General features: G+C 49.3%; 1 protein-coding gene across 1 annotated transcript; it reads left to right on the forward strand.

Moving 5' to 3' along the window:
* Window positions 1-85: 85 nt before the first annotated feature.
* Window positions 86-27,601, forward strand: LOC125710069 (TBC1 domain family member 10A-like). Its single transcript, XM_048979262.1, has 9 exons — window positions 86-951; window positions 16,963-17,062; window positions 19,493-19,600; window positions 19,871-19,977; window positions 20,055-20,169; window positions 21,271-21,336; window positions 22,171-22,360; window positions 23,259-23,413; window positions 25,017-27,601. The coding sequence occupies exons 1-9, from the start codon at window positions 650-652 to the stop codon at window positions 25,395-25,397; spliced, it is 1,524 nt and encodes a 507-aa protein (XP_048835219.1). The 5' UTR covers window positions 86-649; the 3' UTR covers window positions 25,398-27,601.

Below are 27,601 nucleotides of genomic sequence, written 5' to 3' on the forward strand. Positions count from 1 at the left end.
TGACCACCCCGGTCACCAGTGCGCAGATGTCGGGGGCACAGCAGGGAGATAAGGGGGTACCGACTGCAGAGGAGCGGCGTTCGTTTAGGTGGAAGGCGGGCGGGCAGCGGCTCGGAGGAAGCGGAATCCGGCTCGGCAGGAAGGGCTGGCGTTAGCAGCGCCTCGGACACGCAAGGCTGGTGCCTTAAAAAGGCTCCGTGACGAGGACTAACGTTAAGCAATCGCTGGATGTGCGGTTAGTTACCGAAAGCAGAGGAAGCGCATACCGACCGAGCAGGCGGAGAGCCCACGCCTAGGGCGGCAGCGGACGGCGGCTTGGTGGCTGGGCGCTGGAGGCGGCGCTCTTCGGCCGCGATTTTTCATAATCCAGCCTAATCGCCGGTTTAATGATCAGCACAGCGAGTTTTCGGCATCGGGAAACTTGGGTCGGGCTTAGCTAGACAAACCTGTTGTCCAGCGGAATCGGTGCTCGTTTTTCACTCTGAAGTTTGGATCTGTCCGTTTTACCCGGGGGTTCCTGTTAGTACTGGAGCTGGTGGCCTCAGGTTTACTCTTAGTGTTACCGTCTTACTCACTCACTCTTAGCAGGGTTTCCTTTATCTTGTTTCTACTCTCCACCGGGATCCAACACCTCCATGACCGCCGCCTTATGAGGAGCGGCCGTCTGGTTTTCCCCGGCCGGAGAACCGGAGCCAGTTTGGTGGCAACTCCGCTTAGCGGAGACCGAGAGAGACGGAGCCGTAGCGGCGACAGGCAAGCGGGGCCGCCAACCATGGCCGAGACGGAGGAGAATGGCCGCCGGTCGGTGACTGATTCCGGCAGCCTTCGGGGAACCACGGACAGCCTGGCAGACGGAGAGAGCTCTTTCGGCTCGGACTCCGAGATCAACGGCTTCGCCAACACCGATAAATACGGATTTACTGGGGGGTCACAGCAGAGCTCCGGGGACTCGTAAGTACGCCGCTTATCAGGTGGTGTCTGTATGGTTCGGATGTTTTATGGGACATAAGAGAAAGCTGGGTCCCTGTACGCCGAGTGGCCGCCCGCTGGCAGCAGCTTTATGGGCGAGTGGCTGGGCGTCCAGGGAGGGGGGCTGTCTCCAAAAGAGCTGGGACACTGTCAAATATAAATAACAACAGAATACAATGATTGACAAAGCATATAAGCCCATATTTAATTAACAATATAACAAAGACAACATGCCAAATATTTAAACATTTTATTTTATGACAAATATATGCAGGATTTGAATTTGATGTCGGCAACATGTTTCAATAAAGTTGGGACAGGGGCGGGTTAGCCGCTGTGTGGCATCACATCTTTTAAGAACACTCTGTAAATGTTTGGGAACCGAGGAGACCAGTTACGGGAGTTTTGAATGTGAAATGTTGTCCCATTCTTGCTTGATATGGGATTGCAGCTGTGGAGTCTCCTTTATTATATATTTTTGTTTCATAAATGTTTTCAATGGGAGACAGATGGACTGGACTGCAGGCAAACCATCTAGCACCCGGACTCTTCTACTAGGAGACAAGCTGTTGTAATATGTGCAGAGTGCAGTTTGCCATTGTCTTCCTGAAATATACACGGCCGCCTCTGGAAAAGACGTCGTCTGAGTGGCAGCATGTGTTGCTCCAAACCCTGTATATATCATTCGGCATTAATGGTGCCTTCCCAGATGTGCAGGCTACCCAAGCCATGGGCACTACTGCACCCCCACACCATCACGGATGCTGGCTTTTGAACTGTCTCTCCCCTCCGATATGTTGTCTTTGTTCTATTTTCAGTTAATTATGGCTTTATATGATTTGCAAATCATTGCATTCTGTTTTTACTTGTACTTTATGCAGCATCCCAACTTATTTGGAAATGGGCCTGTATTACGGCTCCCCTGTTCATTTCTGATGGTTAAGTGCTACAAATATCCATGTATGTATGTTTGTGAAAGGTATGTAGTATGAACTTTTTTTTTGAATGACTAAACTATAAAACTGGCCGGATGGGGCGTGACAGTCTGCTGCAGGCTGTGGTTTGGTTTCTGGCAGTTCATAAAGCATACTCCAGTTTCCCCCCACAGTCAAAAAAAGGTGAATTGGGGGGGGGGCAGTGTGCCCTGCATTTGGATTGGCACCCCATCCTGTGTTGTTCCCTGCCTTGTTCTGGTAGCCTCTGGGACTGGTTCCGGACCCTTTGCGACCCCTGAATAGGACAAGGGGTTACAGAAAATGGATGGATGGACTGTTTATAAGGCCATGTAACTTGCTTTGGTAATTTAAATGAATAGACAATTCCTCTCCTGATCCTCCCTGCCAAGAGGCCTGTTGGCTTTCTGTGGGTCCCCGTGGGCCCCTGTGCTGCTGTGGCAGGGTCCCGCAGGGCTCTGTAGCTCTGAGCCATGCCTCCGGTCTGCTGGCCCTCTGTGGGTCCCCATGGGCCCCTGTGCTGCTGTGGCAGGGTCCTGCAGGGCTCTGTCATTCTGAGCCATGCCTCCGGTATGCTGGCCCTCTGTGGGTCCCCATGGCCCCCTGTGCTTCTATGGCAGGGTCCTGCAGGGCTCTGTAGCTCTGAGCCATGCCTCTGGTCTACTGGCCCTCTGTGGGTCCCCGTGGGCCCCTGTGCTGGTGTGGCAGGGTGCCGCAGGGCTCTGTAGCTCTAAGCCATGCCTCAGGCCTGCTTATCCTCCTGCCACTGTAATGTGCACTTACCTTTATTTCATTTATGCCCAAAAAGCTGTGATTAACATTTCACCGCAGTTCCTTGCCAAAGCCAGTGTTTGGCCAGTGCTCCTCTGAAGCTCATGTCGCCCCCCAAAAAAAAATCACCCCACATTCACACTCACTTTGTCTTGCTATGGGAGAGGTACTGTTTCAGAAGTAAAGACAACAGAGATGGAGGACCTTGCGAGATGTGATGAATGCAAGGTTTTTTTTTTATTTACTGGCAATGCTTACTTTATTTTTAGCTTGACAAATCAGTTTAAATAAATATTTTGCTACAGACTACATCCAGGTTCGTGGTACAAAGTCAAAGTTCCATACAGACCTCATCGCTATTGTGTACATACAAAGACAAAAATTAGCTGTCTGACTTTGTGCTAGCTGATTTTTAAACAGCAGAGCATGAAGAGAACAAAAGATTTTTGGTAAACTTTTTCAAATATACAAACAATCAAGTAACATAAATCTATCTTGTGGAATAAATAAATATTGATATAAGAAGTGATGTTCCTGTCCATCTGCCTTCTCCTCGCCTGTGTCATAGCAAGCAGACGAAAGACAGAAGCAGACGAAAGACAAGCGATACATTTCACTTAAATCACTGACATTTCATGCAAGACATGAGTCTTATTTGCACATTGGGCTTTAAAGTTACAGACATTATTATTATTATACATTATTATAGGCATTGCTGTGTTTGATCACACCCTTATTCCCGCTTAGTTCACAACCCAGAAATACAAAATGGTGATGAATGTTACACATTAACATACACAAATAGCTGTACGTTAAGTATCACTGGCTGGGACACCAAAGTCAAATTGTAATGGTCACTTATTAGTTAGCTAGGTTGTCGTTGTAGCAATATATCGCCCAGTGCAAGTTACAACATAGGTCCAACTCGCAAAACGCAACCGAGCATTTAATGATGTGCTACTTTTTTGAGTGATGCTCGGACGTAATTAAAGTAATATTGCAGGCAAACATAATAACCACTCGCGCTACTTCTCCAAAGTGGCACAGAGTTCAGTGCTCCAGTCACCTGCTTAACAGGTTTAGAAAGTGGGTCCATATTTGTTTTTACGGTGCCAACCCCACTTTTGGTTAATTCTTTTACACTTCCTGTATTTAATTATTATTTTTTTTTAATCATGTCCATGACTTGCTCTGTTGTTCTGATAACCCCTGTTCACTCTGCCTTGCTTTCCACCGTGATGATTAACCCTGCCTCCTGACCTTGTGCACTCCCAGCACTGGCCAGAGTACTTTCGAGGCCAGAAAAATGAGCAGCTGCCCGGCACTGCCATTTTGTTTTTGGTGTAAACAGCAACCGGGGTGCAGTTTGGGCTCGGCACGGGCAGCAGCCCTGATGTGAAGGGGCCGTGGCAGGTGTGACTCCCAGCTGGCCGTTTAGCAGCAAAAGCCGGACTCTTCTTTCTGGAGCTTTCCTCTGCTTCTTTGGTCAGCTGGAGGTGCTGAGTTAATTTCAGCAGATGAGGGTCACCCCCTGTGCTGCTGCTCTGCTGGCTGTCATGCTCCTCAAGTTAATGGCGTTAATGGGGGGGGGGGGGGGGGGGGGGCGCAGGTGAAAGGTGTCTAAATTGTTTGCTTATTTTCGGTTGGGCAGTCCTGCGATGGCCCCACGGGAACAGGAAGCCTCCAGGGGGAGGCAGAGAGCATCGCCATGGCGCAATCTGCCCCCCCACCCCTGAACCAAGTGCTGTCTGATTTCCTGGCCTTTCCTCCCACTTTTGTTGTTGCTTCTCTGGTGTCCCGCTACCCCTGTCTCCCCCCCCCCAGGGCAGACGCAGGCCACGTGCTAACTGCTGGGGAAGGTGAGGACTTTCTGAGAACGTGACTGTCAGCCCTGTGGATGCCTGTCCCCCCCCCACAGCAGCATTGCTGTTATGGCCACAGGGCCTCCCCGCATTGCTGAACAGAGCTGTGCATGTACGACGTGAGGCATAAACCTTGCCTTGGCCGAGCACGTCGCCTTCGCCGAATGGGACACCCGTATGTTGGATCTCCCTGTGGCATCTCCCGACCACCGTGCTTCGGTCGCCTATCTTTGGCATGCGGGTTCCTGTGGGCTGGGCAGCTTCATTGCCTGCCTGTCCTCGGGGCTTCCTGGTACTAGCTGCGTCACCTCTGCCCACACCTGTCTTAGGACTGTGAAGCCAGCTGTTCTATCCCAGTCTGTGTTACATACCTGTGTGTGCCAGTTTTCCTAAAAAAATTCTAAGGAAGCAAACAGGGGTCTGCTCATCCATACCGGCAGCCCTGAAGGATGCATAAGTTCCCAGATGTGGCCCTGATGTTCCAGGATGCCTGCAGGATAGAAAGAGGCTTTAGATGCAGCCACTCGTTTTTCCAAGGCCTTATTTGATGATGGGGGCTGCAGAGTCTGGGCTCCACAGATAATCTGTGTGAAACTAAGATTAGGTTCTTCAAAGTTTCACTTTGTGGCTCTCGGCAAGATCAGAAATCCTTCTTGTACTCTGTGGGATTTTGATGGTGTAAACAGAACTATTCAGTTTGTCCGGTTAAACCAGCTGCGAAGCTGCTTCCGGAGCATTCTGTCTGCATGTTGTGACAGGAGTCTTCACAATGGTGCTGCTTTCACGTGACCCTCGGCTGAGTTCGTCTCCTGTGAATCACCACGGCTTGGTCAGAGAGCCCCTGCCCTGTGTCCTGCACGCCCATGTTCAGGCTCCTGGAGAGAGTTGGACCTCGTTTCAGTTGCTGCACAGGCACTGCTGCTGCTTTTAACTGGCTTTCTTGGAAATTTCTGTATTTTGATTTTTGCTTTACAATTATCATGCATATGAAATACACATTGTAAGGTGTAGTGACCATGTGCTTATGTTGCTGAGGTGTTTTTTTCGGTTCCTACAATGTCCTCCCCACTGGAGTACAGTCTGGGGGCTGTTTTTTTATTCTCCTTCTCTCTCCTCATGTTATTCTGTTTCTTTTCTTCTCTCTGTTTGCCCCTGTCTCCCGACCTGTCTCCCCCCTACTATGATGTTTGTGTATATGTATGGTCGGGTTGAGGGCCAGTTTTTTCGCTGGTACTTGTGACTAGTGACATGGTGTATTGCAACAGCAATAAAGGGTTCTCATCTCATCACATTCTTCATCCCCTGCCTTCTATTGAGGCTCTGTGTCTCTCAGGGAAGGACTTGTCTTCTAACAAACTTCAAATAACACTGTGCCTGGTTGCCCAGACATGATTATTGCCCTTCCCCACCCCCCACTGCTCTGTGTTTGCGTTATGCTTCATTTCCCAGGTCCGAGCACGCTTCCCTCACCACCACCGGCGCTTGGAGAGGTGCCGGCACAGTTCAATTGGATTTTGGTACATCACACATCAAATGTGAATGCCAACCATGCCTGAGCACGGAACTCAGATAAGACATTAATGATGCAGCTTTACTTTGGTCTACAAGGTGCAGTGTTTACTAGAGATTTGGGCTAATGAGAGTATTCAGGAACAACTGGATATAACATACAAATCAGAAAATCACTGTGTTGCATACTCAAATCTAAGTGTGAGTACAGACTAGCGGGGGAGTGGTGGGCAATCATGCTTGGGCAGGGTACAGGGCAACCAGGTTAAGTGTGAGTACAGACTAGCGGGGGAGTGGGGGCAATCGTGCTTGAGCAGGGTACAGGGCAACCAGGCTAAGTGTGAGTACAGACTAGCGGAGGAGTGAGGGCAATCGTGCTTGGGCAGGGTACAGGGCAACCAGGCTAAGTGTGAGTACAGACTAGCGGGGGAGTGGGGGCAATCGTGCTTGGGCAGGGTACAGGGCAACCAGGTTAAGTGTGAGTACAGACTAGCGGGGGAGTGGGGGCAATCGTGCTTGGGTAGGGTACAGGGCAACCAGGCTAAGTGCGAGTACAGACTAGCGGGGGAGTAGGGGCAATCGTGCTTGGGTAGGGTACAGGGCAACCAGGTTAAGTGTGAGTACAGACTAGCGGGGGAGTGGGGGCAATCGTACTTGGGTAGGGTACAGGGCAACCAGGCTAAGTGCGAGTACAGACTAGCGGGGGAGTAGGGGCAATCGTGCTTGGGTAGGGTACAGGGCAACCAGGCTAAGTGCGAGTACAGACTAGCGGGGGAGTGGGGGCAATCGTGCTTGGGTAGGGTACAGGGCAACCAGGCTAAGTGCGAGTACAGACTAGCGGGGGAGTGGGGGCAATCGTGCTTGGGTAGGGTACAGGGCAACCAGGCTAAGTGCGAGTACAGACTAGCGGGGGAGTGGGGGCAATCGTGCTTGGGTAGGGTACAGGGCAACCAGGCTAAGTGCGAGTACAGACTAGCGGGGGAGTAGGGGCAATCGTGCTTGGGTAGGGTACAGGGCAACCAGGCTAAGTGCGAGTACAGACTAGCGGGGGAGTAGGGGCAATCGTGCTTGGGTAGGGTACAGGGCAACCAGGCTAAGTGCGAGTACAGACTAGCGGGGGAGTGGGGGCAATCGTGCTTGGGCAGGGTACAGGGCAACCAGGCTAAGTGCGAGTACAGACTAGCGGGGGAGTAGGGGCAATCGTGCTTGGGTAGGGTACAGGGCAACCAGGCTAAGTGCGAGTATGCCCTGAGTGTCCTGTTGCAGTCTAGGCTTGTTTAAGGGTGTGTGTTGGTGTGAAGGGTGACGCTAAAGGCTTTCTGTGCAGAGGTGTGTGAATTTACTCTCCTCTGAATGCAGGCAAGTCTTTCTGCCTGTATTGACACGTTCCTAAATGTGCGGTTTCGTTATGCTAATATATCAGCCATCTTAGGATAGTCTTGGCAGAGCACAACCTGTACATTTAGCGGAAGGTTAAAACCCTGATGGTTAGTTAGCAGAACGCTAACGATGTTTGCTATGCTGGCCTTAGGTCTTCTGTCTTCGGGTTTTTCCCTCACTGAGTTACACTTCCTGAAATGTGACCAGACCACGTCTATGCATTCCTGACTTCACATTTAAGATTAATTGATTTTTACAAATGCCATATTGTAGCTAAGGCAACATGACAGACTGGTTTTTAAAGGCTGTGATGTAGGTGCGAGCCCCCCCGGGCAGAGTGGGTCCCCTTGGGTTAGTATGTCCGCTGAGAGGCCTTTGGCTGTTGACTGCTCAGGCTCGTTGGCACGCTGACAACCCAGTGAGTCAACAGCGTCTCTGCAGAGCGATGTCCGCAGGAGCAGCGTGCTGGAGATGTACTATGCCAGTGGTTCTCAATTCAGTTCCTGCCCCCTGGCAGAATATTTTCATTCCAACGCTACCCTGATCAGACTTATATGGTCCATAATACTCTAATAATGAATGTGGCAGGTTGAAAGCAGTTTGAGTTGGAATGAAAACATTCTGGGGGGGGGAGGAACTATTGAGAGTATTGAGATCTACTGTTCTATGCAGATACCAGGTTTGTGGGTGGGATTAGCCGTTACTGTCGGGGGACAGTAGTAGAGACAGTCGCCTGTAGGTCTGAAGCATCGCTAAGAACATGCCCTGGTCCCACAGTGCCTCCCACTTTGTGAAGCCCCTACCAGGCCGCTCTGCAGTGTATGGGTGTTCACTGCCAGTTATTCATCAGCATTAGCCAGTTATTGTCATTTACCCAGATGGCAACTACAGTATGGGTTTGCCTGTGTGTGTGTGTGTGTGTGGGGTGGGGGGGGGGCGTGGTGAGTGACAGCTTGTGATTCTCTTGGCTGCTGTAACCCTGCACGGTCTCCCTTTGGTCAATGACGTCAGTAACCCATCATTGCTCTGGGTTAGTTGCAGTGGCTTATGCTTAAATAAGGGTTAGGGTTAGCTTAGTGTTAGGGTTAGCTTAGGGTTAGCTTAGCTTCTGTCCAGCTCCAGCTTTTCAGGCTTTTCAAGTTGCTGCTCGAGCGCCTTCGTTTCCACAGAAATATCCGTTATGGTTATAATGTTGGGGTAGAAGCAGGCAACAGAAAGACCTTCCCCAGAAAGACCTTACCCTAACCCTTCCCCAATTACCACTGACCTTTGTAAACTCACTGGAAACAACTGGATTTTTTTTGTCCCATTTTTTGTGCCTATATTAATATGCTAGTCACCCTTTTCTGGACTGAAGGCTTGAGCTAAAGACATAAATACTAAAATAATGGAGTGTTGCGTTGAACAATCAGCCGTTATCTGTAGTGGAGGATGAGGGATTTCCTCGTTCCTCCAGCACATTCACCGGAGAACCCTGCTGCAATCTCCTACGTCGATGCTATTTTCATTGGCCTGGTCTTAGTATCAGTTATGGATATCAGTAATGCTAGGAAAAAATGTGTCGGAGCATTACTGCCTCTTTCTGTAAATGTTGCCGGTACCAATATATATTTGCCTAATTGTTGTCTTACTGACATTTACATTTACATTTACAGTATTTGGCAGACGCCCTTAGCCAGAGCGACTTACATAAGTGCTTTGAGACTCTGCGATGAATTTCCGATGCTAGCTCACTGTGATCACTGACACTGATTTCCGCTAAAGTCTGAACTTCACACATCTGTGTGTGAGGTGGGAGTTAAGCAGAATGATGTCACAACAATTTTTCAATTGCTGGGCCAGATCGAACGCTGCATGTAAAACATGGCGCGCTTATAAAATCATCTTGGGTTGGTACTTTGAGCCAATGACATCCCTCGTCCTCCACTATGGAAAATGACTAATTGTAATTGCAATCACCTCCATTATTTTAGTGGCTATGTCATTAGTTTTGTGCTGCTGATTTTAAAAATATTGACTAAAATCTAAGTTTCAGCCAGTTATATTAAAGCCGATGTCTTGACACTGATATATCATGCGTCTCTGCGTCTGGACCATACAGACACATTATAATCCCCTCACCGTGGCCAACTGCATGTAGGTACCTCTTGGCATGTGGAATAGACCTACACCTAAGGAAAGGCCTTCCAGTTAGGAGGAAACCTGGCACCCAGAAGCTCCAAATAATATACCCAGAGTTCCTCGGGGGGGGGGGAGTGATGGATTATGGGAGGTGTAGTGATGGCTTATTAGAACCGGGCTGTTTTGCTGTGTGCCTTCACACAGGACCCATGTGAGCCCCGTCTAACTGCCAGGACACACAGCCTTTGCGCTGCTGGTGAGACGCACGCAGACACAGAGCCACACAGCGCATGGGTCCTGCCAGTGCCTGGAACTTCCTGTTTTCTGTGTCTGTTTAGGATGGGCTTTGCTCTCAAGGCCACGCCGAGCTGGGGCTCAGGGCTCTCGCAGTCCTCTGGGCGATCTGTGTCGTGTGGAGGGAGTGGTGGGGCTCGCATGTGGACAAGGGGCATTTGCTGATAAAAGATGCCATGTGCCCCAGCCGCCTCTGCTACCACTCATTTATTATTTCGCTTCCTTCTTGGCCCCCGCAGCGGCCTGGTCAGCTGATCATGCTGGCAGCGGTGACGGGCTGCCCATGTGCTGGGTGCCGAGCGGAAGTGGGCCGTCTCTGCCGTTGAGTCCCACTTCCCTGTGCCGTTTCTCGTTTTCCCTCACCGTGATCTTTGCTGTCTCTTGTTTACCTCTGTGTTTTCTTCCATTTACTGGAGTTGAATGGTGTACTTGTATGTAAGTAGAACCTGTTTTCTATTTTTTTTCTTTTGTGATCACAGAATGGGGCAGTTGTTGCCCTGGGGTCCCGTTACTTCCTTTCACGCAGTGCCTGGGCCTGCAGTGACGTGCCAACATGCACACAGGCACACGCAGACATGCAAGCACACGCATACCCAACTGGCAGACACATACGTGCATACGTATGTAATGCACACGGAGACATTCACACAGACAGACATGCATACACAGACTGATGCGCGCATGCAGACACTTATGCGTGCGCAGACTGCCAGAGAGACATGCTCATGCAGATAGACACACATACGTACACAGTCTGACACACACATGCAGACACACACATACGTACACAGTCTGACACACACATGCAGACACACACATACGTACACAGTCTGACACACACATGCAGACACACACATACGTACACAGTCTGACACACACATGCAGACACACACATACGTACACAGTCTGACACACACATGCAGACACACACATACGTACACAGTCTGACACACACATGCAGACACAGGCATCCGTACACAGTCTGACACACACATACGTACACAGGCATCCGTACACAGTCTGACACACACATACGTACACAGGCATCTGACACACACATGCAGACACACACATACGTACACAGTCTGACACACACATGCAGACACACACATACGTACACAGTCTGACACACACATGCAGACACACACATACGTACACAGTCTGACACACACATGCAGACACACATACGTACACAGTCTGACACACACATGCAGACACACACATACGTACACAGTCTGACACACACATGCAGACACACATACGTACACAGTCTGACACACACATGCAGACACACACATACGTACACAGTCTGACACACACATGCAGACACACACATACGTACACAGTCTGACACACACATGCAGACACACACATACGTACACAGTCTGACACACACATGCAGACACACACATACGTACACAGTCTGACACACACATGCAGACACACACATATGTACACAGTCTGACACACACATGCAGACACACACATACGTACACAGTCTGACACACACACGTCAGAGTTCTGTTCCTCCTTGCCCTGCCGGTCTTGCCCTACTAGTGGGCATGCAGACCACTGATCGGAGAAGTGGCCACCGCTTCTGTTTCTCAGGTGTCAGTTCCTATGGGAATGGAACACACTTCCTGTGTTAACCCTAAGCAGCTATGCTATTATACCTGTGTGCTGTATACTTTGCATGTAAAGTTACTGTCTGGGCTGGCAGGTATGGACCACAGACTTTATCTCTGTATTTTATGCAGAACAGGGTGATGCAGGGCCTTCCACAATCATTGACACTCCTTGTAAAAAAAAAAATAAAAAAAATTCACCATTTGGTGAGGCAGTTTCATCTCACACTGAAAAAATGAGAAAAATCCAGCCTTTCACTGAAATAAATTTATTCAAAGAAAAACAAAACCTTCATCAAGAAATTGTTTTTAACAAAAACACATGTGCCACAATCTTTGGCACCCCAGATGGAGTACTTTGAACAACCTCCCCTTGCCAGTATAACAGCACTGAGTCTTCTTCCTACGGCATTTTATAGGGTTGGAGATACAGAGCAGGGCATCAGAGTCCATTCCTCTTTACAGCATCTCTCCAGGTCGCCCAGGGTCCGAGGCCCTCTCTTGTGTGCTCTCCTCTTCATCTCAGCCCACAGGTTTTCAATGGGGTTCAGGTCAGGGGACTGAGATGGTCATGGCAGAAGTTTGATTCTACAGTCAGCTAACCATGTTTGTGTTCATTTCGACATGTGCTTAGGATCACTGTCCGGCTTGAAGATCCAATGACGGCCCAGTTTTAGTTTCCTGGCAGCAGCAGCCAAATTCCTGGTATTTCATAGAGTCCATAGTTCCAAATACCGTAACAAGGTTTCCAGGGCCTTTGGGCGTAAAACAGCCCCACAGCATAACAGAACCCCCACCACATTTTACAGCTGGGATAAGGTTCTTTTCATGATAGCCATCCTTGTCCTTATACCAAATCCACCTTGAATGTTTATTGCCAAAAAACTCCATTTTTGTTTCCTCAGACCATAGAACATGGTTAAAAAGTTGTGTAGGGTTTTGCGGACTCCAGACACTTGTGTTTGTAGTTAACTGACAGACAAGGCTTCTTTCTGGCAGAGCTTCCAAATAATCTCTTAGCAGGAAGGATGGTGGTTTTGGAGACACTATAACCCCAAGATTTTACTTTGTCTTGTACCATCACCAACAGTGATTCTTGGGCATTTCTTGCTCCTAATTGTGGAGGGGACTGTACATGCTATGCATGAGCATTCAGCTGCTACTTAAAGCCAAATGTGAAATTTCACAAACATGCTGTTTAAACGAAATGCAAATGCAGACACCCTGCTTATCTGTGAGGGTTGGCTCAAAGACCCCCTGCTTATCTGTGAGGGTTGGCTCAAAGACCCCCTGCAGATACCAAACTCCACAGATGCTGTAGTCCCTTCTCTACAGGTGTGCTGTATCTGCATATAACCTATACACAGTCTTCTCTGTCCTTTGAGATCATATCCGGATTACTTAAAATACAATGGTCTCCCCCTCTGGGTCTGGTTAGGGTTAGGGCTTCCTCTGCTGCCCCCTGTAGGATGGGCTCCCCCTTTGGGTCTGGTTAGGGTTAGGGCTTCCTCTGCTGCCCCCTGTAGGATGGGCTCCCCCTTTGGGTCTGGTTAGGGTTAGGGCTTCCTCTGCTGCCCCCTGGAGGACGGGCTCCCCCTTTGGGTCTGGTTAGGGTTAGGGCTTCCTCTGCTGCCCCCTGTAGGATGGGCTCCCCCTTTGGGTCTGGTTAGGGTTAGGGCTTCCTCTGCTGCCCCCTGGAGGATGGGCTCCCCCTTTGGGTCTGGTTAGGGTTAGGGCTGCCCCTGCTGCCCCCTGGAGGACGGGCTCCCCCTTTGGGTCTGGTTAGGGTTAGGGCTTTCTCTGCTGACCCCTGGAGGACATACATTGCATACAAAATGAAATGTAAAAATACATAATTCAATATAAAAATGCTGCTATACTTTATTGTGTATGCATAATGACAAGAAAAAAAGTCTGCACATTAGGGCTGCACGTTATGAGATACTGATATAATCGCGATTGTATGGCGCATTCGCAGTAATCACAAGGGCTTCAGACAACTTTTGAGAAGCCTCTGGCTGTGAGCTGCGAGAAGGCGTTGTTGGACATCCAACCCGGGCCACATCTAACCCGGCTCTTTCATAACGGGAAAAGCCACACCCATGTAACGCGTCTTCGGGCGGAAGCAGAAGTGTGAGCCGAAGCGAACTCGCCGAATGAAGTTTGAAAAGCTGCACACATGAAAACTACGCGCCTGTATGTGACACAAGCGCACACAACTGCATCCACAAGCAGAAAACCATCTTCGCGAGGCCGTGTTTCTGCTCCGCCGGCACACATGGCGACAGTAGCAATAAAGAACTATGTTATTGGGTTACGTATTTACTATATAGTACTTTCATTGTCATTTCGCTTGATGAAAAGGAAAAAGTTTACTGTAAAGCAATATACTTTGTCTCACACTGTGTAAGTACACCCTACGGTTTGAATTACGGGGGAGATAGGGGGAGCTCAGGTAAGCAGATCCCTAACTGCTACCCAACGTTAACTTTAGCCATAAGTAACCAAAGAATGTAAACTCCGTGAAAAAAAACGTTAAGCACCCAGACGGAAGCACCCGCCGCGAGAATGGCTGGCGTTCCTGTCGCTTGGCAAAGCCACCAAACAGAGGCCGGCTACATGTGTCAGGAGGTGCAGCTTTTGTTGGGACGTGCCATTGGCTGTCTGGCTTGCTGACGCCCTGTTATTTGGTGAGCAGCGGTGTGTGGGGGGTGGGTTTCTTCAGTATCTGGGGCCTACGGGGCCCTCCCCCCCCCATTTTAAGGTGATCAGCCTTTCTCAGGCTGCTCACCCTGCATTGGTGGCTGAAAGGCTTGGGTAAGGAGGCATATACCATATGCATTAATATGAGTCGCCTCCAATAAATCTTTAAAAATGCGGTAATAACCCGTTTGAGGTTGGGTGTGGGTGGGGAACAGCTGTGTGTCTCAGTGACCCTCCCAGGATTAGCGCAGTGTTCTCAGCAGGGCCTGCGGGTGTTTGTGGGGGTCGGTGAGCACGCCAATGCATTTCTCTGTGTTTGTGCATGTTTTTATGTGTGTGTGTGCGTGTGCGTGCCTGTGTGCCTGTGTGTGTGAATGTGCACGAGTGTGCATGTGTTTCGCTGGACCGCCCTCCTTCCACACCACATTCTGCTGTCCTCTGATGTCACTGTTGTGCCATTTGACTGTTGTGCCATTTGACTGCTCTTTTGCATGCGCGGTGACCTTTGTGAACTGCGTCCTTCTGAGATAAGCATGGAAATACGGATGCAAAGCAACAGCTCTGCCTTTGCCAGCCAGGCATCCCCTAACATCAGGATGGCTTGAGGTGTGGGGCCCAGAGCGACCCTGCATGAGCGCTTGGGCTCGTAAGAATAAGAGAGCTGACGATACCTGATGTACAGCACAACGGTCATGAGCAGCAGGTCACTGTACAGACAGTCCCTGCTTTAATTGCGTCCAACTTACACACAAGTTCTATTTACTAATGGATAGATATAAAGCCTATTATTCTAAAAATTTGAATTAAATGCAATGGCTGGTAATAATGAACGCATGCGTTACTCTGTGACGCTCAGTAAAACATTGTGCTGCTTGGGCGCTTCAGTATGGAGTGCCGTTCATGATTACACAGCAATAATAAAGGTATCATTCTTCTGATTTATCTACAAATTCGACTTAAAGATGGACTTAGGGACGCATCTCAATCATGACCTGGGGGCTGCGTGTATAATTCAGTTTTACTTTCAGTTTTATTTGCATAGCACATTTTCGCAAAATTACCTTGTCTCAGCAAATTACATTGTCCCTGCCCAAACTCCCAGTGAGCAAGCCTGAGGGGACCGTGGCAAAGAAAAACTCCCTAGAAGGAAGAAACTTTGGGAGGAACCAGATCCAAAGGGGGAGCCCATTCTCCAGGGGGCAGCAGAGGAAGTCCTAACCCTAACCAGACCCAAAGGGGGAGCCCATCCTCCAGGGGGCAGCAGAGGAAGCCCTAACCCTAACCAGACCCAAAGGGGGAGCCCATCCTCCAGGGGGCAGCAGAGGAAGTCCTAACCCTAACCAGACCCAAAGGGGGAGCCCATCCTCCAGGGGGCAGCAGAGGAAGCTCTAACCCTAACCAGACCTAAAGGGGGAGCCCATCCTCCAGGGGGCAGCAGAGGAAGCCCTAACCCTAACCAGACCCAAAGGGGGAGCCCATCCTCCAGGGGGCAGCAGAGGAAGTCCTAACCCTAACCAGACCCAAAGGGGGAGCCCATCCTCCAGGGGGCAGCAGAGGAAGTCCTAACCCTAACCAGACCCAAAGGGGGAGCCCATCCTCCAGGGGGCAGCAGAGGAAGCTCTAACCCTAACCAGACCTAAAGGGGGAGCCCATCCTCCAGAAGGCAGCAGAGGAAGCCCTAACCCTAACCAGACCCAAAGGGGGAGCCCATCCTACAGGGGGCAGCAGAGGAAGCCCTAACCCTAACCAGACCCAAAGGGGAGCCCATCCTCCAGGGGGCAGCAGAGGAAGCCCTAACCCTAACCAGACTCAGAGGGGGAGCCCATCCTCCAGGGGACACATATGGCTATGGGAACATAAGTAGGAAGGAGAGGCAGGTGGGAACACAGGCATGGGGAGTCCCTGAAACATCAGCACTCCAATTTTACAAGAGAGTGTGAAGATAGTGACAGCACTGACAGTTCAGTTCATCCAAAACCAATGGCACCAACCCACACCCAGCTCTATACCTCACACTATAGGTCTACCTGGGAGTGAGCAGTTAGCTAGACCTAGAGCTAGAACTAGAGTCCTTATAAGCTACACTAAAGAAATGTGTTTTCAGTCTAGACTTGAATATTGGGATTGAGCCTGAATTGCACAGCTGCGGAGCTCTGTAAGAGAACGCTCTGCAGCCTGCCGTAGTTCTTTCTACTATAGGTACTAATAGATATCTTGCTCCTTGAGATTGAAGCAGGTGAGTAGGATTGTATGAGACCAATAGATCTAAGATATTCCGTTGCAAGGCCGTTCAGTTATATCCCTCTGTCCTGTTGCCAGTGTTCAGATTCTATCCCTCTGCCCCGCTGTCAGCATTCAGGTTCTATCCCCCCTACGAGCGTTCAGGTTATATTCCTCTGTCCCGTTCACAACGTTCAGGTTAAATCCCTCTGTCCTGTTACCAGCGTTCAGGTTATGTCCCTCTGCCCCCCTGCCAGCATTCAGGTTATATACTTTTGTCCTGTTGCCAACATTCAGGTTATATCCCTCAGTCCTGCTGCAGATGTTCAGGTTATATCCCTCTGCCCCCTCCCAGTTTTCAGATTCTATCCCTCTGCCCCCTTCCCAGCTTTCAGGTACTATCCCTCTCTGTTCCCCTGCCAGCATTCAGGTTATATCCCTCACTCCCTCTGCCAGCGTTGAGGTTATATCCCTCTGTCCACTTGCCAGCGTTCAGGTTATATCCTTCTCTCCCCCTGCCAGCGTTCAGGTTATATCCTTCTGCCCCACCCCCAGGGCCCAGGACATCCCCCCTGAGGTGCTCCGCCAGCGTGAGCTTAAGTGGCTGGACATGCTGAACCACTGGGACACATGGATGCAGAAGAGGAACAAGAAGGTGGGTAAGCTGCCTAAGGAAATAGAGTCAGTATTGAACTTTTGCAATGGTGTGTTCAGTGTTGGTATTCCATTTCAGGTTATTGTTAATGTATGTGCCCAGAATTTTAAAGGAGTCAGTAGTGGTGATGGGGTTTCCATTTATTTGCATGGGTATTTTGGGGTACAGGATGCATCAGGAGTCACTGATGAATTTCTGTGTTTTCCCTGTGCAAGTTACAGCTTGGTCCACCTCAGTGCCATTCTGGGCTTCATCATTGTTAGGGATGGTTGTATCCTCTGCATAGAGTGCTGCCTTGGAATATAAACTTAATTTGTTGCAGAAGGCTGGTCGCGTTGTAACTTGGTCGAGGTCCAAGTTGAATTTCCGCATAAGAAATTATGTAAATGAACTGTATCTGTCCCAGACCCCAAATGATTGTCTATTTAAACTTATCTACATATGTAACTAATGATTAAAAGCATCAACAATCAATATAAAACTAACACGCACATAAAAAACACACATGCAAAGCAATAAACGTGAAATAAATGATGATCCCATACTCCGAAGCGAAAGCTGACACGCGTACACCTCGCTATAATTTGCTTTTTAAGTTCTACAGTTACTCTCACCAAATGTACTGTAGATAAAGCACAATAAGACTGAGGGCGATTCATAGGCATCAGCATCCCAGTAGGGCCATTAGCCTTTGTTTCAGCCCATCAGAGACGTCTTGATCCGTGCAAGTTTTGTCATCTTCCGAGTTTTCGGCTGAATTGCGGTTAGATTTTCCTCGATCGACCTGTTCATGGTCCGAATTGGTAGAGTTGAATACTTCTCGACCCATAAAAGTTTTAGAGGGAATGGTCAAGTTACAAGATTTCAGTCGAGGTACCAGTTAGGAAAAATTCTACAGACTCGTTCGATTTCCGAGTTGTTCGAGTTAAGAGGCGTTCAAATTCCAAAGTTCCACTTTATTTGATCATTTTCACAGAATTGTCCATGGAGGTAAAGTAGGTGGTATAAAGTAAAAACAGCCAGGGGCAAATAACACAGCAGTACCTAGGAGTAGAGGGAATGGGGGTTAGGTTATGTACTTTCACCCTCTCTGACCCACACAAATTAAAATACTGTATAACCCAAATACGCTGCAATACAATACTGTACATAAAATATAGCTTATTGCATTTTTGCTGCTGCATATAGTTGGCTCGTTTTTGGCAGTTTATCATAAGCTTTGATGAGTCTATATTCATCATTGAGAGAAAATGACTTTCAGCAGGGTTTTTTATTGTCATAGAATGTCACTGTTTTAGATGAACATTTCTACGCAGACTTGGTAAATGGTAAATGGACTGCATTTATATAGCGCTTTTCTACTCCTACGAGTACTCAAAGCGCTTTACATTTCATGCCTCACATTCACCCATCCACACACTGGTGACGGAGGCTGCCATGCAAGGCACCAACCTGCTCCCTGGGAGCAATTTGGGGTTCAGTGTCTTGCTCAAGGACACTTTGATGGGGTCAGGAGGAACCAGGGCTCGAACATGCAACCCTCCACTTGTCGAACGATAGCGCCACCATCTTCCCCTTCAAAGAATAACGTCACTGTATTCATGAACTCACGAAGGGAGTCGCAATTTGTAATGAATCGGCGCATTCTAAGCACCCTCGAGGCATTTCTGTTGCATCAGTGGGCCAAGACCTGATAGATTTAGGTGTTTTCTTAAGATATTTTTTCTGTATATTGCTATGAGGAATAACACAGTGTGGTCAGACATCCTCAGTGGATCCTTCTGGAATGCTCGGTAAGCATCCAGAATTTAGATCTAATTGTAGTTGTAGATGTAATTGAGATCCAATGGTTTGTCTTTTCTGCTGCGACAAGTGACTTGATCCTTATTGGAGTTCAAGGGGCTGGTTGGTTTGGTTAAAGTCACCTAGCATGATAACGGATGTATCAAGACTTTTCACCTGGAAATTTCAACTGAGGAAATATGTTGTGAGAGTTACCTAATCGCTATATTAGTGAACGAATACAACTCGAGTGTATCGATATGATATAAATAGCAATTAAAAAGTGAAACGTCTCGAGATAAACGGTCCATATTGTCACTGTCCGATCCGTACCACCTGCCCAATTTGTACCTTTCTCATCTCTGCACACACAGCATATTCGAGCTCGTCTGCAGCACCTTATACTTCCTGCCACTGTCCAATCCGTTCATCCTATAATTTTACAGCAACTATATTGTCTATCTGTACAGCAGACTAAGCTGGGCTGGGCTGAATGTGTATGAGCGAGGATGCCAGTAAAGGTGTATAAAACCGCAGGGTATGTAAGAGCTCAGGTGTGCATCTTGGTTCTGTTCTCGCCATCTGATTGTTTTGTGAGGGTTTGGCCGTATGATGCAGACCTGTGCATGAGCCTCTCTATCATACCAGGTGAAGCTCCGCTGTCAGAAGGGCATCCCACCCTCGCTACGGGGCCGCGCTTGGCTCTACTTGTCTGGGGCCAAAGTCAAGAAGGAGCAGAACAAGGGAAAATTTGAGGTAAAAAAAAAGAAACCGTCTTTTCACCACACTAGCATTGCAAACACCATTTGCACGATAGTTCTCTGGCCATCACCAAAAAGAGCACTTATACCATCCCTTGGGTCACGTCTACCCTGAGGATATTCTGGTTCTGAAGTCCCTTATACTGGTTTGCTTTGGTGGGTGCCTGTTTGGCAGAGGTGTTTGGTGTCCTCTAGGGGGTGCTCCGTTTATCACATAGCCATCCCAAATCACCCGCTCCCCCCGACCCTGTCCTTGTGCTGGCAGGAGCTGGACGCACAGCCCGGGGACCCTAAATGGATGGATGTGATTGAGAAGGACCTGCACCGACAGTTCCCCTTCCATGAGATGTTCATGTCCAGGGGCGGCCATGGGTGAGTCATACCCCCCACCACCACCACGTCTCCTCAGTGCAGCCGTCCGGCGGGTGACTATGTTTGTCTATGTGCAGCCAGAAGGACCTGTACCGCGTGCTAAAGGCCTACACAATATACCAGCCAGAGGAGGGCTACTGCCAGGCCCAGGCACCCATCGCCGCTGTGCTGCTCATGCACCTGCCTGCCGAGGTGAGCCGCATTACTCGGCATGACGGCGGCGCGATCCGGCACACGTGATCGTCTGCTGCAACCGCTTTACCCGGCATGACGACGGCGCGATCCGGCACACGTGATCGTCTGCTGCAACTGCTTTACCCGGCATGACGGCGGCGCGATCCGGCACACGTGATCGTCTGCTGCAACCGCTTTACCCGGCATGACGGCGGCGCGATCCGGCACACGTGATCGTCTGCTGCAACCGCTTTACCCGGCATGACGGCGGCGCGATCCGGCACACGTGATCGTCTGCTGCAACCGCTTTACCCGGCATGACGGCGGCGCGATCCGGCACACGTGATCGTCTGCTGCAACCGCTTTACCCGGCATGACGGCGGCGCGATCCGGCACACGTGATCGTCTGCTGCGACCGCTTTACCCGGCATGACGGCGGCGCGATCCGGCACACGTGATCGTCTGCTGCGACCGCTTTACCCGGCATGACGGCGGCGCGATCCGGCACACGTGATCGTCTGCTGCGACCGCTTTACCCGGCATGACGGCGGCGCGATCCGGCACAAGTGATCGTCTGCTGCGACCGCTTTACCCGGCATGACGGCGGCGCGATCCGGCACACGTGATCGTCTGCTGCGACCGCTTTACCCGGCATGACGGCGGCGCGATCCGGCACACGTGATCGTCTGCTGTGACCGCTTTACCCGGCATGACGGCGGCGCGATCCAGCACACGTGATCGTCTGCTGTGACCGCTTTACCCGGCATGACGGCTGCGCTTTCTGTCACACGTGATCGTCTGCTGCAACTGCTTTGCCCGGCATGACGGTGGTACATTTCGGCATAAAGTGATAAAAATATGTTATTTTGACATTACAGGGACCTTCTTTTCAGTCTGCACAAGGGGAAACTCAATTTTTTTAATACTGAGACTGCAATCAAGAAACTAAAAATGTCAAAAAACTTGTATTTCATTTGGTTATGGTTAGGGCTGGATTGGGGTTAAGGTTGTCATAGTTGGTATTAGAGTTATGCCCATAGAAATGAATAGAATACCTAATCTGTGTGTGTGCATGCGTGCGTGTGTGTGTGCATGCGTGCGTGTGTGTGTGCTTTCCAGGATGCCTTCTGGGGCCTCGTTCAGATCTGTGAGAAGTTCCTCCCTGGATACTACAGTGCGGGGCTGGTAAGAATGAGCCGTTTTTCGGTCACCACAAGGGAAAACTCAGTTTTATAAAAAATCTGTGACTGCAATGAAAAACCTAAAAATACCAAAACTTTAGGTATTTTGTTTACCTACTTATGGTGAAGGTTTGGGCTGGGTAGGGGTGTGTGTGTGTGTTTGTTTGTGTGTGTGTGTGTGTGTGTTTGTTTGTGTGTGTGTTTGTGTGTGTGTGTGTTTGTGTGTGTGTACACGCTTTTTCTCTGTTAACATTTATCTGTCCCATCTTGTCCTAGATCATACTTGTATTATTATTTCCATCTACTTTTTCTACTTGCTTAGGAGTTTCCAGCTGCATTGTGACTCTGCTGTAGGTAAACTGACCCCTTCCCACCTCCTCTTCATTCCTGCTTCATTTGCTTAGCTTGGTATGGTTTTCGCTTCCTGTGGTCGGCTGTCAGAAAATCACAGGTAGCACAGTAGATGCTGTCCAGAAATATCTGGCGGCTTCTGGCTAAATATTAGCTCTAGGCCAAGCTCTCATTTCTCAGCTAAGTCATGAGTGATGAGTATGTGCAGCAGCTCTCAGGCAGTGCTGAATTTGGCTGAGCACACAGCCCCATCTCCCCTTCTGGCTTCCATCATTCTAGCACATTTTCCCCTCCAGGCCGTTTTGTGTTTGTGTGTGTGTGTGTGTGTGTGTGTGTGTGTCCCTCAACAATCGACTAAAAAGCATTCCTTGGACATGAATGCCATTCAGCCTGTAACCGTGCTGCTTTGGAGCTGCCCCCTTGCCCTCACACACGTGCCCTCTCTGTTTCCTGTGTCACACTTTGCTGTTGCCCTCCTCTCCTGCAGGAGGCGATCCAGCTGGATGGGGAGATCCTGTTTTCCTTGCTGCGGCATGTCTCGCCCCAAGCCTACCGGCACCTGGAGAAACACGAGATCACTCCTGTCCTGTACATGACGGAGTGGTTCATGTGTGCCTTCTCCCGCACGCTGCCCTGGGCGTCTGTACTGCGCGTCTGGGACATGTTCTTCTGCGAGGGTGAGAAGCTCCACAGTCCTGCATGCCCTAACACGAGCACATGTGTTTGTTGCCCTCATAACTTCCTGTTGAGTCATTTTACTGTAATTCACGATTCCTAACCCTCAACCAGCAAGACCTAAGTGCAAAAAAATACCCACGGTTTACACAAAGACTTACAGTGATGCACTCACTGTGAAGCAGCAGGAGTGATGTGTTGTGGTCCAGAGGTTCACAATACGGACAAAAGTATTGGGACACTAGGCCATTATACCTACAGGAACAGGCAAGCATAAAGAGCTCCTTTCATTGGAACTAAGGGACCAAACCCAACACCTGATAACCTCATACCATTATCCTTCCCCCACCAAACATTACAGTCGGCACAATGCAGTTAGGCAGGTAATGTTCTCCTGGCATCCACCAAACCCAGTTTCATCCATCAGACTGTCAGACAGTGAAGCATGATTCATAACTATGAGCGTACACTATGAGCCTCGGTATTCGGTGACCCCGCTCTGCTACTGTAGCAACTTCGTAGCTGAGTTTCTGTTGTTCCTAAACCCTCCACTATGTAATGATACCATTTACAGTTGACCATAGATGATCTAGCAGGGAAGAAATTTAATGAACTGACTTAGTGCATCCTATAACAGTACCAGGCTGGAATTCACTGAGCTCTTCAGAATGACCCATTCTTTCACAATTGTTTGTAAACCTGACTGCATGGCTGGGTACAATGGGTCTAAATGAAACAGTGAAAAATGAATTCAGTGATTGAGAGATGTGTCCCAGTACTTTTGTTCATATAGTGCATCTTTGACAGTGCTGTTATCTGTTGGTTTTGGCTGGTTTTCCTCTCTTTTGGTTGAACTTTGCTGCAGCTTTGAAATGCAGCTGCCCTCACCATCCTCCTCAGGTGTGAAGATCATTTTCCGAGTAGGTCTGGTGCTGCTGAAGAAAATGCTGGGCTCACAGGAGAAGCGGAAGTCGTGCCAGGGGCAGTATGAGACCATCGAGAGACTGCGTGCCATTGACCCTCACTACATGCAGGAGGCCGTCCTCGTGCGGGAGGTAGGGACTCCTCAGGAGGAAAAGATGGACCGACTCGCAAACTCAGCTGTCTGTGCCTCCAGAATTTCCACGAGTTAGTTGGTTAGTTTGTATGTAGAGAGACCAGTCTAGTGCAGGACTGACGAAGAAGACCTGAACTACTCCAGTAAAGTGCCCAGGTATTTGTGTGCATACTATGATTCAGTGTGTCCCCATGCAGTGGGGTTGAGAGGTACTGTCCTGGAGTTTTTTATGGATGATACTGGGGTATCGCTGAAGCCGGCTCTGAGGGTCAGTCACCTCGTTCTGTATGAACGGCGGATGCCGGCGGAGAGGCACCAGCGTAGCCCCGCCGAAGCCGGCTCTGAGGGCCGGTCGCCTCATTCTGTATGAATGGCGGATGCCGGTGGAGAGGCACCAGCGTAGCCCCGCTGAAGCCGGCTCTGAGGGTCGGTCGCCTCGTTCTGTATGAATGCTGGATGCCGGTGGAGAGGCACCAGCGTAGCCCCGCTGAAGCCGGCTCTGAGGGTCGGTCGCCTCGTTCTGTATGAATGCTGGATGCCGGTGGAGAGGCACCACTATAGCCCCGCTGAAGCCGGCTCTGAGGGCCGGTCGCCTCGTTCTGTATGAATGCCGGATGCCGGTGGAGAGGCACCAGCGTAGCCCCGCTGAAGCCGGCTCTGAGGGCCGGTCGCCTCGTTCTGTATGAATGGCGGATGCCGGTGGAGAGGCACCAGCGTAGCCCCGCTGAAGCCGGCTCTGAGGGCCGGTCGCCTCGTTCTGTATGAATGGCGGATGCCGGTGGAGAGGCACCAGCGTAGCCCCGCTGAAGCCGGCTCTGAGGGCCGGTCGCCTCGTTCTGTATGAATGGCGGATGCCGGTGGAGAGGCACCAGCGTAGCCCCGCTGAAGCCGGCTCTGAGGGCCGGTCGCCTCGTTCTGTATGAATGCCGGATGCCGGTGGAGAGGCACCAGCGTAGCCCCGCTGAAGCCGGCTCTGAGGGCCGGTCGCCTCGTTCTGTATGAATGCTGGATGCCGGTGGAGAGGCACCAGCGTAGCCCCGCTGAAGCCAGCTCTGAGAGTCAGTCAGTCTGAGAAGGTCAGCTGTTCGTGTCAGAATGCTGCACCGTTGGTTGGTCCTTATCTGCCCGCAGTATTTGTGGTGCGGGAGGCACAGAGGTACAGGTGCACAGGTCAGAGGAGGTCTTCAGGACATGTACAGAACATGTACAGGTCATTCCATTTTAATGCAACAAATGCAACAGATGCAAAAAGCTCATAGGTTAAAACTCACATGTAATTTCATACAAAACTACACTGTCACTCCAAAGCAATGAGGTATAATATACAGGCAAATTAAGATGGAATGACCCGTGTAATATACATTAACTAGGAACTTTCTGATCACAGGCAAAGAGGCTTAGCCTGCACCCCACACTGCCCCGCAAAATGATACGGTTACTAGCCGCTGGCTATGGAACTTGGAGCCACAATCTTCCAGACACAGGCGCAGATCCCAAAATCGTTGAGAGACACGACCCCATAAGCAGGAAGTGAAAAAAAGAAACAATGTGCATATCTCACAATTTGCTTCTTCCAAAATATGTCAACCCCCTCCCTTCAGGTCCTGGAAGTGTCCCTGTCAGAACAGGATATCGAGAAAGAACATCAGGCTCAGCTGAAGCGCTGGAAGGAAATCCGAGGTGAGCTGAAGTACAAGAGCCCTCCCAGGATGCACGGCGCCTGGGCCATCATGGCCGCCGAGCCGCCCAGCCAGCAGGACCTGCAGCAGACACCCACCATCATACAGCCGCCGCAGGATGACAAGGAAGTCCCAAAGCAGAAGGACAACAAGAAGAAGGCCAGCCTGAGGAAGAAGAAGACTCCAAAGGAGATCCCTAACCCGTATGCCCTGCCCAGCGATCCCGAGCCGCTCCTCAAAGTCTCTGCCCTTCAGGAGTCTAACTTGAGCGTCAGCAGTGCAGAGCAGGATACATACCTGTAGTGTGGCTGGATTGGGGGAAGTGCTCTTGGACTGTCTAGGCCAGGGGTCTCCAACTCCAGTCCTGGAGAGCTACTGTCCAGTAGGTTTTCTGTCCTACCTGGCTAATGATGATGAGTCATACCTGCTCTCAGGTAAATACCAGGATCAGGTGTGGTTCACCATAAGCCAGGTAGGATAGAAAACCTATTGGACAGTAGCTCTCCTGGACTGGAGTTGGAGACCCCTGGTCTAGGCACACCTGGGGAAGTGCTTCACGCTTTTCCCCTCTTCCTTTCTCCCCTGTATTGCGATGGTTGTCTGACATGAGCGATGCTGGGTTTCTGTCATCACTGTCTCACACTGCAGAGGTGAACTCCAGGCTTATGTATTACCCCTAATTTTTCTGCTCTGTGACGGGGGGGGGGGGTCCCTAAACCACTCTGATTAACTAATGGATACCACTCTCATCAGCACCCATTTTGTTCATTGGGATTCTAACGACTATTTGTGGAGGTATGAAACTTTTTGTAAAGATTTTTGTGGTTTATCCATATATGTAGATTGCAAATGTTTAGGTTTTTTATAAAGCATATAGGGTTTCCCTGGATATATCAGACTCTGACTTGGGAAGTGAGCGAAGACTGTGTCAAGCAGTTTTTTAAGCCTTTTTTATTACTAAAAAACCCCAGATGGCTAAAACTGAACTTTTGTAGAGTCACATGGCAGTGATGCCGATACTCATTGCTAAGGGCTTTTCTTTCATGTTGGAAGGGGCTCAATAAGCAAACATTTTTCAAAGGTGTAAGTGAGATTCCCACATTCACTGACAGAAACCCAGCTGGAATATGCACCATTTCTTTAAGCTGGAACCGTACTAACACTGTGTCTGAAATGTACATTCCATGTTTGAAGCCAAAGGCATATCAATCTGCTCCCTTTCACTTCAGCTGCAGATGGGGCAGCTGATGACTGCTGGAATTAAAAAGCACCAAATGTGCATTTTATTTTTCCTTGGTTTACAATGAAAACAATAGCTGTACTGAAACAAATGCCCATCTTGCATGTCTGAGAGTCCACAGGGTGGCGCCGGCAGCCTTGCCACCACTTGCCTGGGGTATGATGACATGCAGGGGCTCATGGGAACTGTAGTCTGGCAGAGATATAATTATCATGTTAAACATTTGTGTAAATGATCTTGTTTTTCATTTATGGTTTTTCATTTGTATTCAAACCATTCGTTACCTTATAAGCAAAGATAGCAGAGATTAGGTTTATCGATCATTTTATTTCTGTTGGGTATTTGTCCAAATTCCAGTAAATGTCAATTTGAGGTTATCCAGCAGTCTTATGATGGTAAATGGGAACAGTAACTGTGTGTTTGTGTGTCTGTGTGTGTGTGTGTGTGTGTGTGTGTGTGTGTGTGTGTGTGTGTGTGTGTGTGTGTTTATATCTGTGTGTGTGTGTGGGTGTGTATTACATAATACACACACAATACTGTATGGGTCTGCTTTGCCACTGTATATAAATGGATGCCTGATATGGCTAACTGGAAAACAAGATTAGAACACTATAGATTTATATGTCAGATACGTTTGTAGAAACTTCACCTTGTTTGGGAATATTACTCTACTGCTTTGGAAACGCCCTTTAAAGTGGCCACACAATATCGTAGAGAAATGTGAGGAAAGAGTAACCTTGTTAACCTTCTGCTATAAGCACAATTACAGAATGTCTTTTAAAATGCACTTACCACAGATGGGTAATAGCAGGTTTGTTAAATATATCAATTATGAATAAAGGGGAGTACAAGTCAGCTCAGAAGACTGCGACATTATACTGGTAACACAAAATTTGATGACAGGAGCAGTTCAGACTGGAAACCTGCAGAGCCAAACGCCACATGACACATGCCTGCTCTTCAGATTTTCATTTAGGAATTTTGCAGCTCTGTTTTAGTAAGGTTTGTGCTTCTGCAGATGATAATCTTCAGTGAGCTGAACATACTGTGTTCTCCCAGCCCCTGTCCTCCTCCTCCTGCTCATTCAGTTCATGAAGGAGGAGTCCTCTCAAGGGCTCATCAATGAAAACGTGTTAACATTCCTTAAGATACTAAATAAGGTCTAGCAGCTAGATCTTATTTTAGTCTCTTGTGTGCCAAGGTCTGAATTTATATGTATTGTTTACTTCCATACTGAGCAATGTACAATAAACACATTTGCACAGAA

The sequence above is a fragment of the Brienomyrus brachyistius genome, chromosome 2 (genome assembly GCF_023856365.1).
Source record: "Brienomyrus brachyistius isolate T26 chromosome 2, BBRACH_0.4, whole genome shotgun sequence".
Taxonomy (NCBI): domain Eukaryota; kingdom Metazoa; phylum Chordata; class Actinopteri; order Osteoglossiformes; family Mormyridae; genus Brienomyrus; species Brienomyrus brachyistius.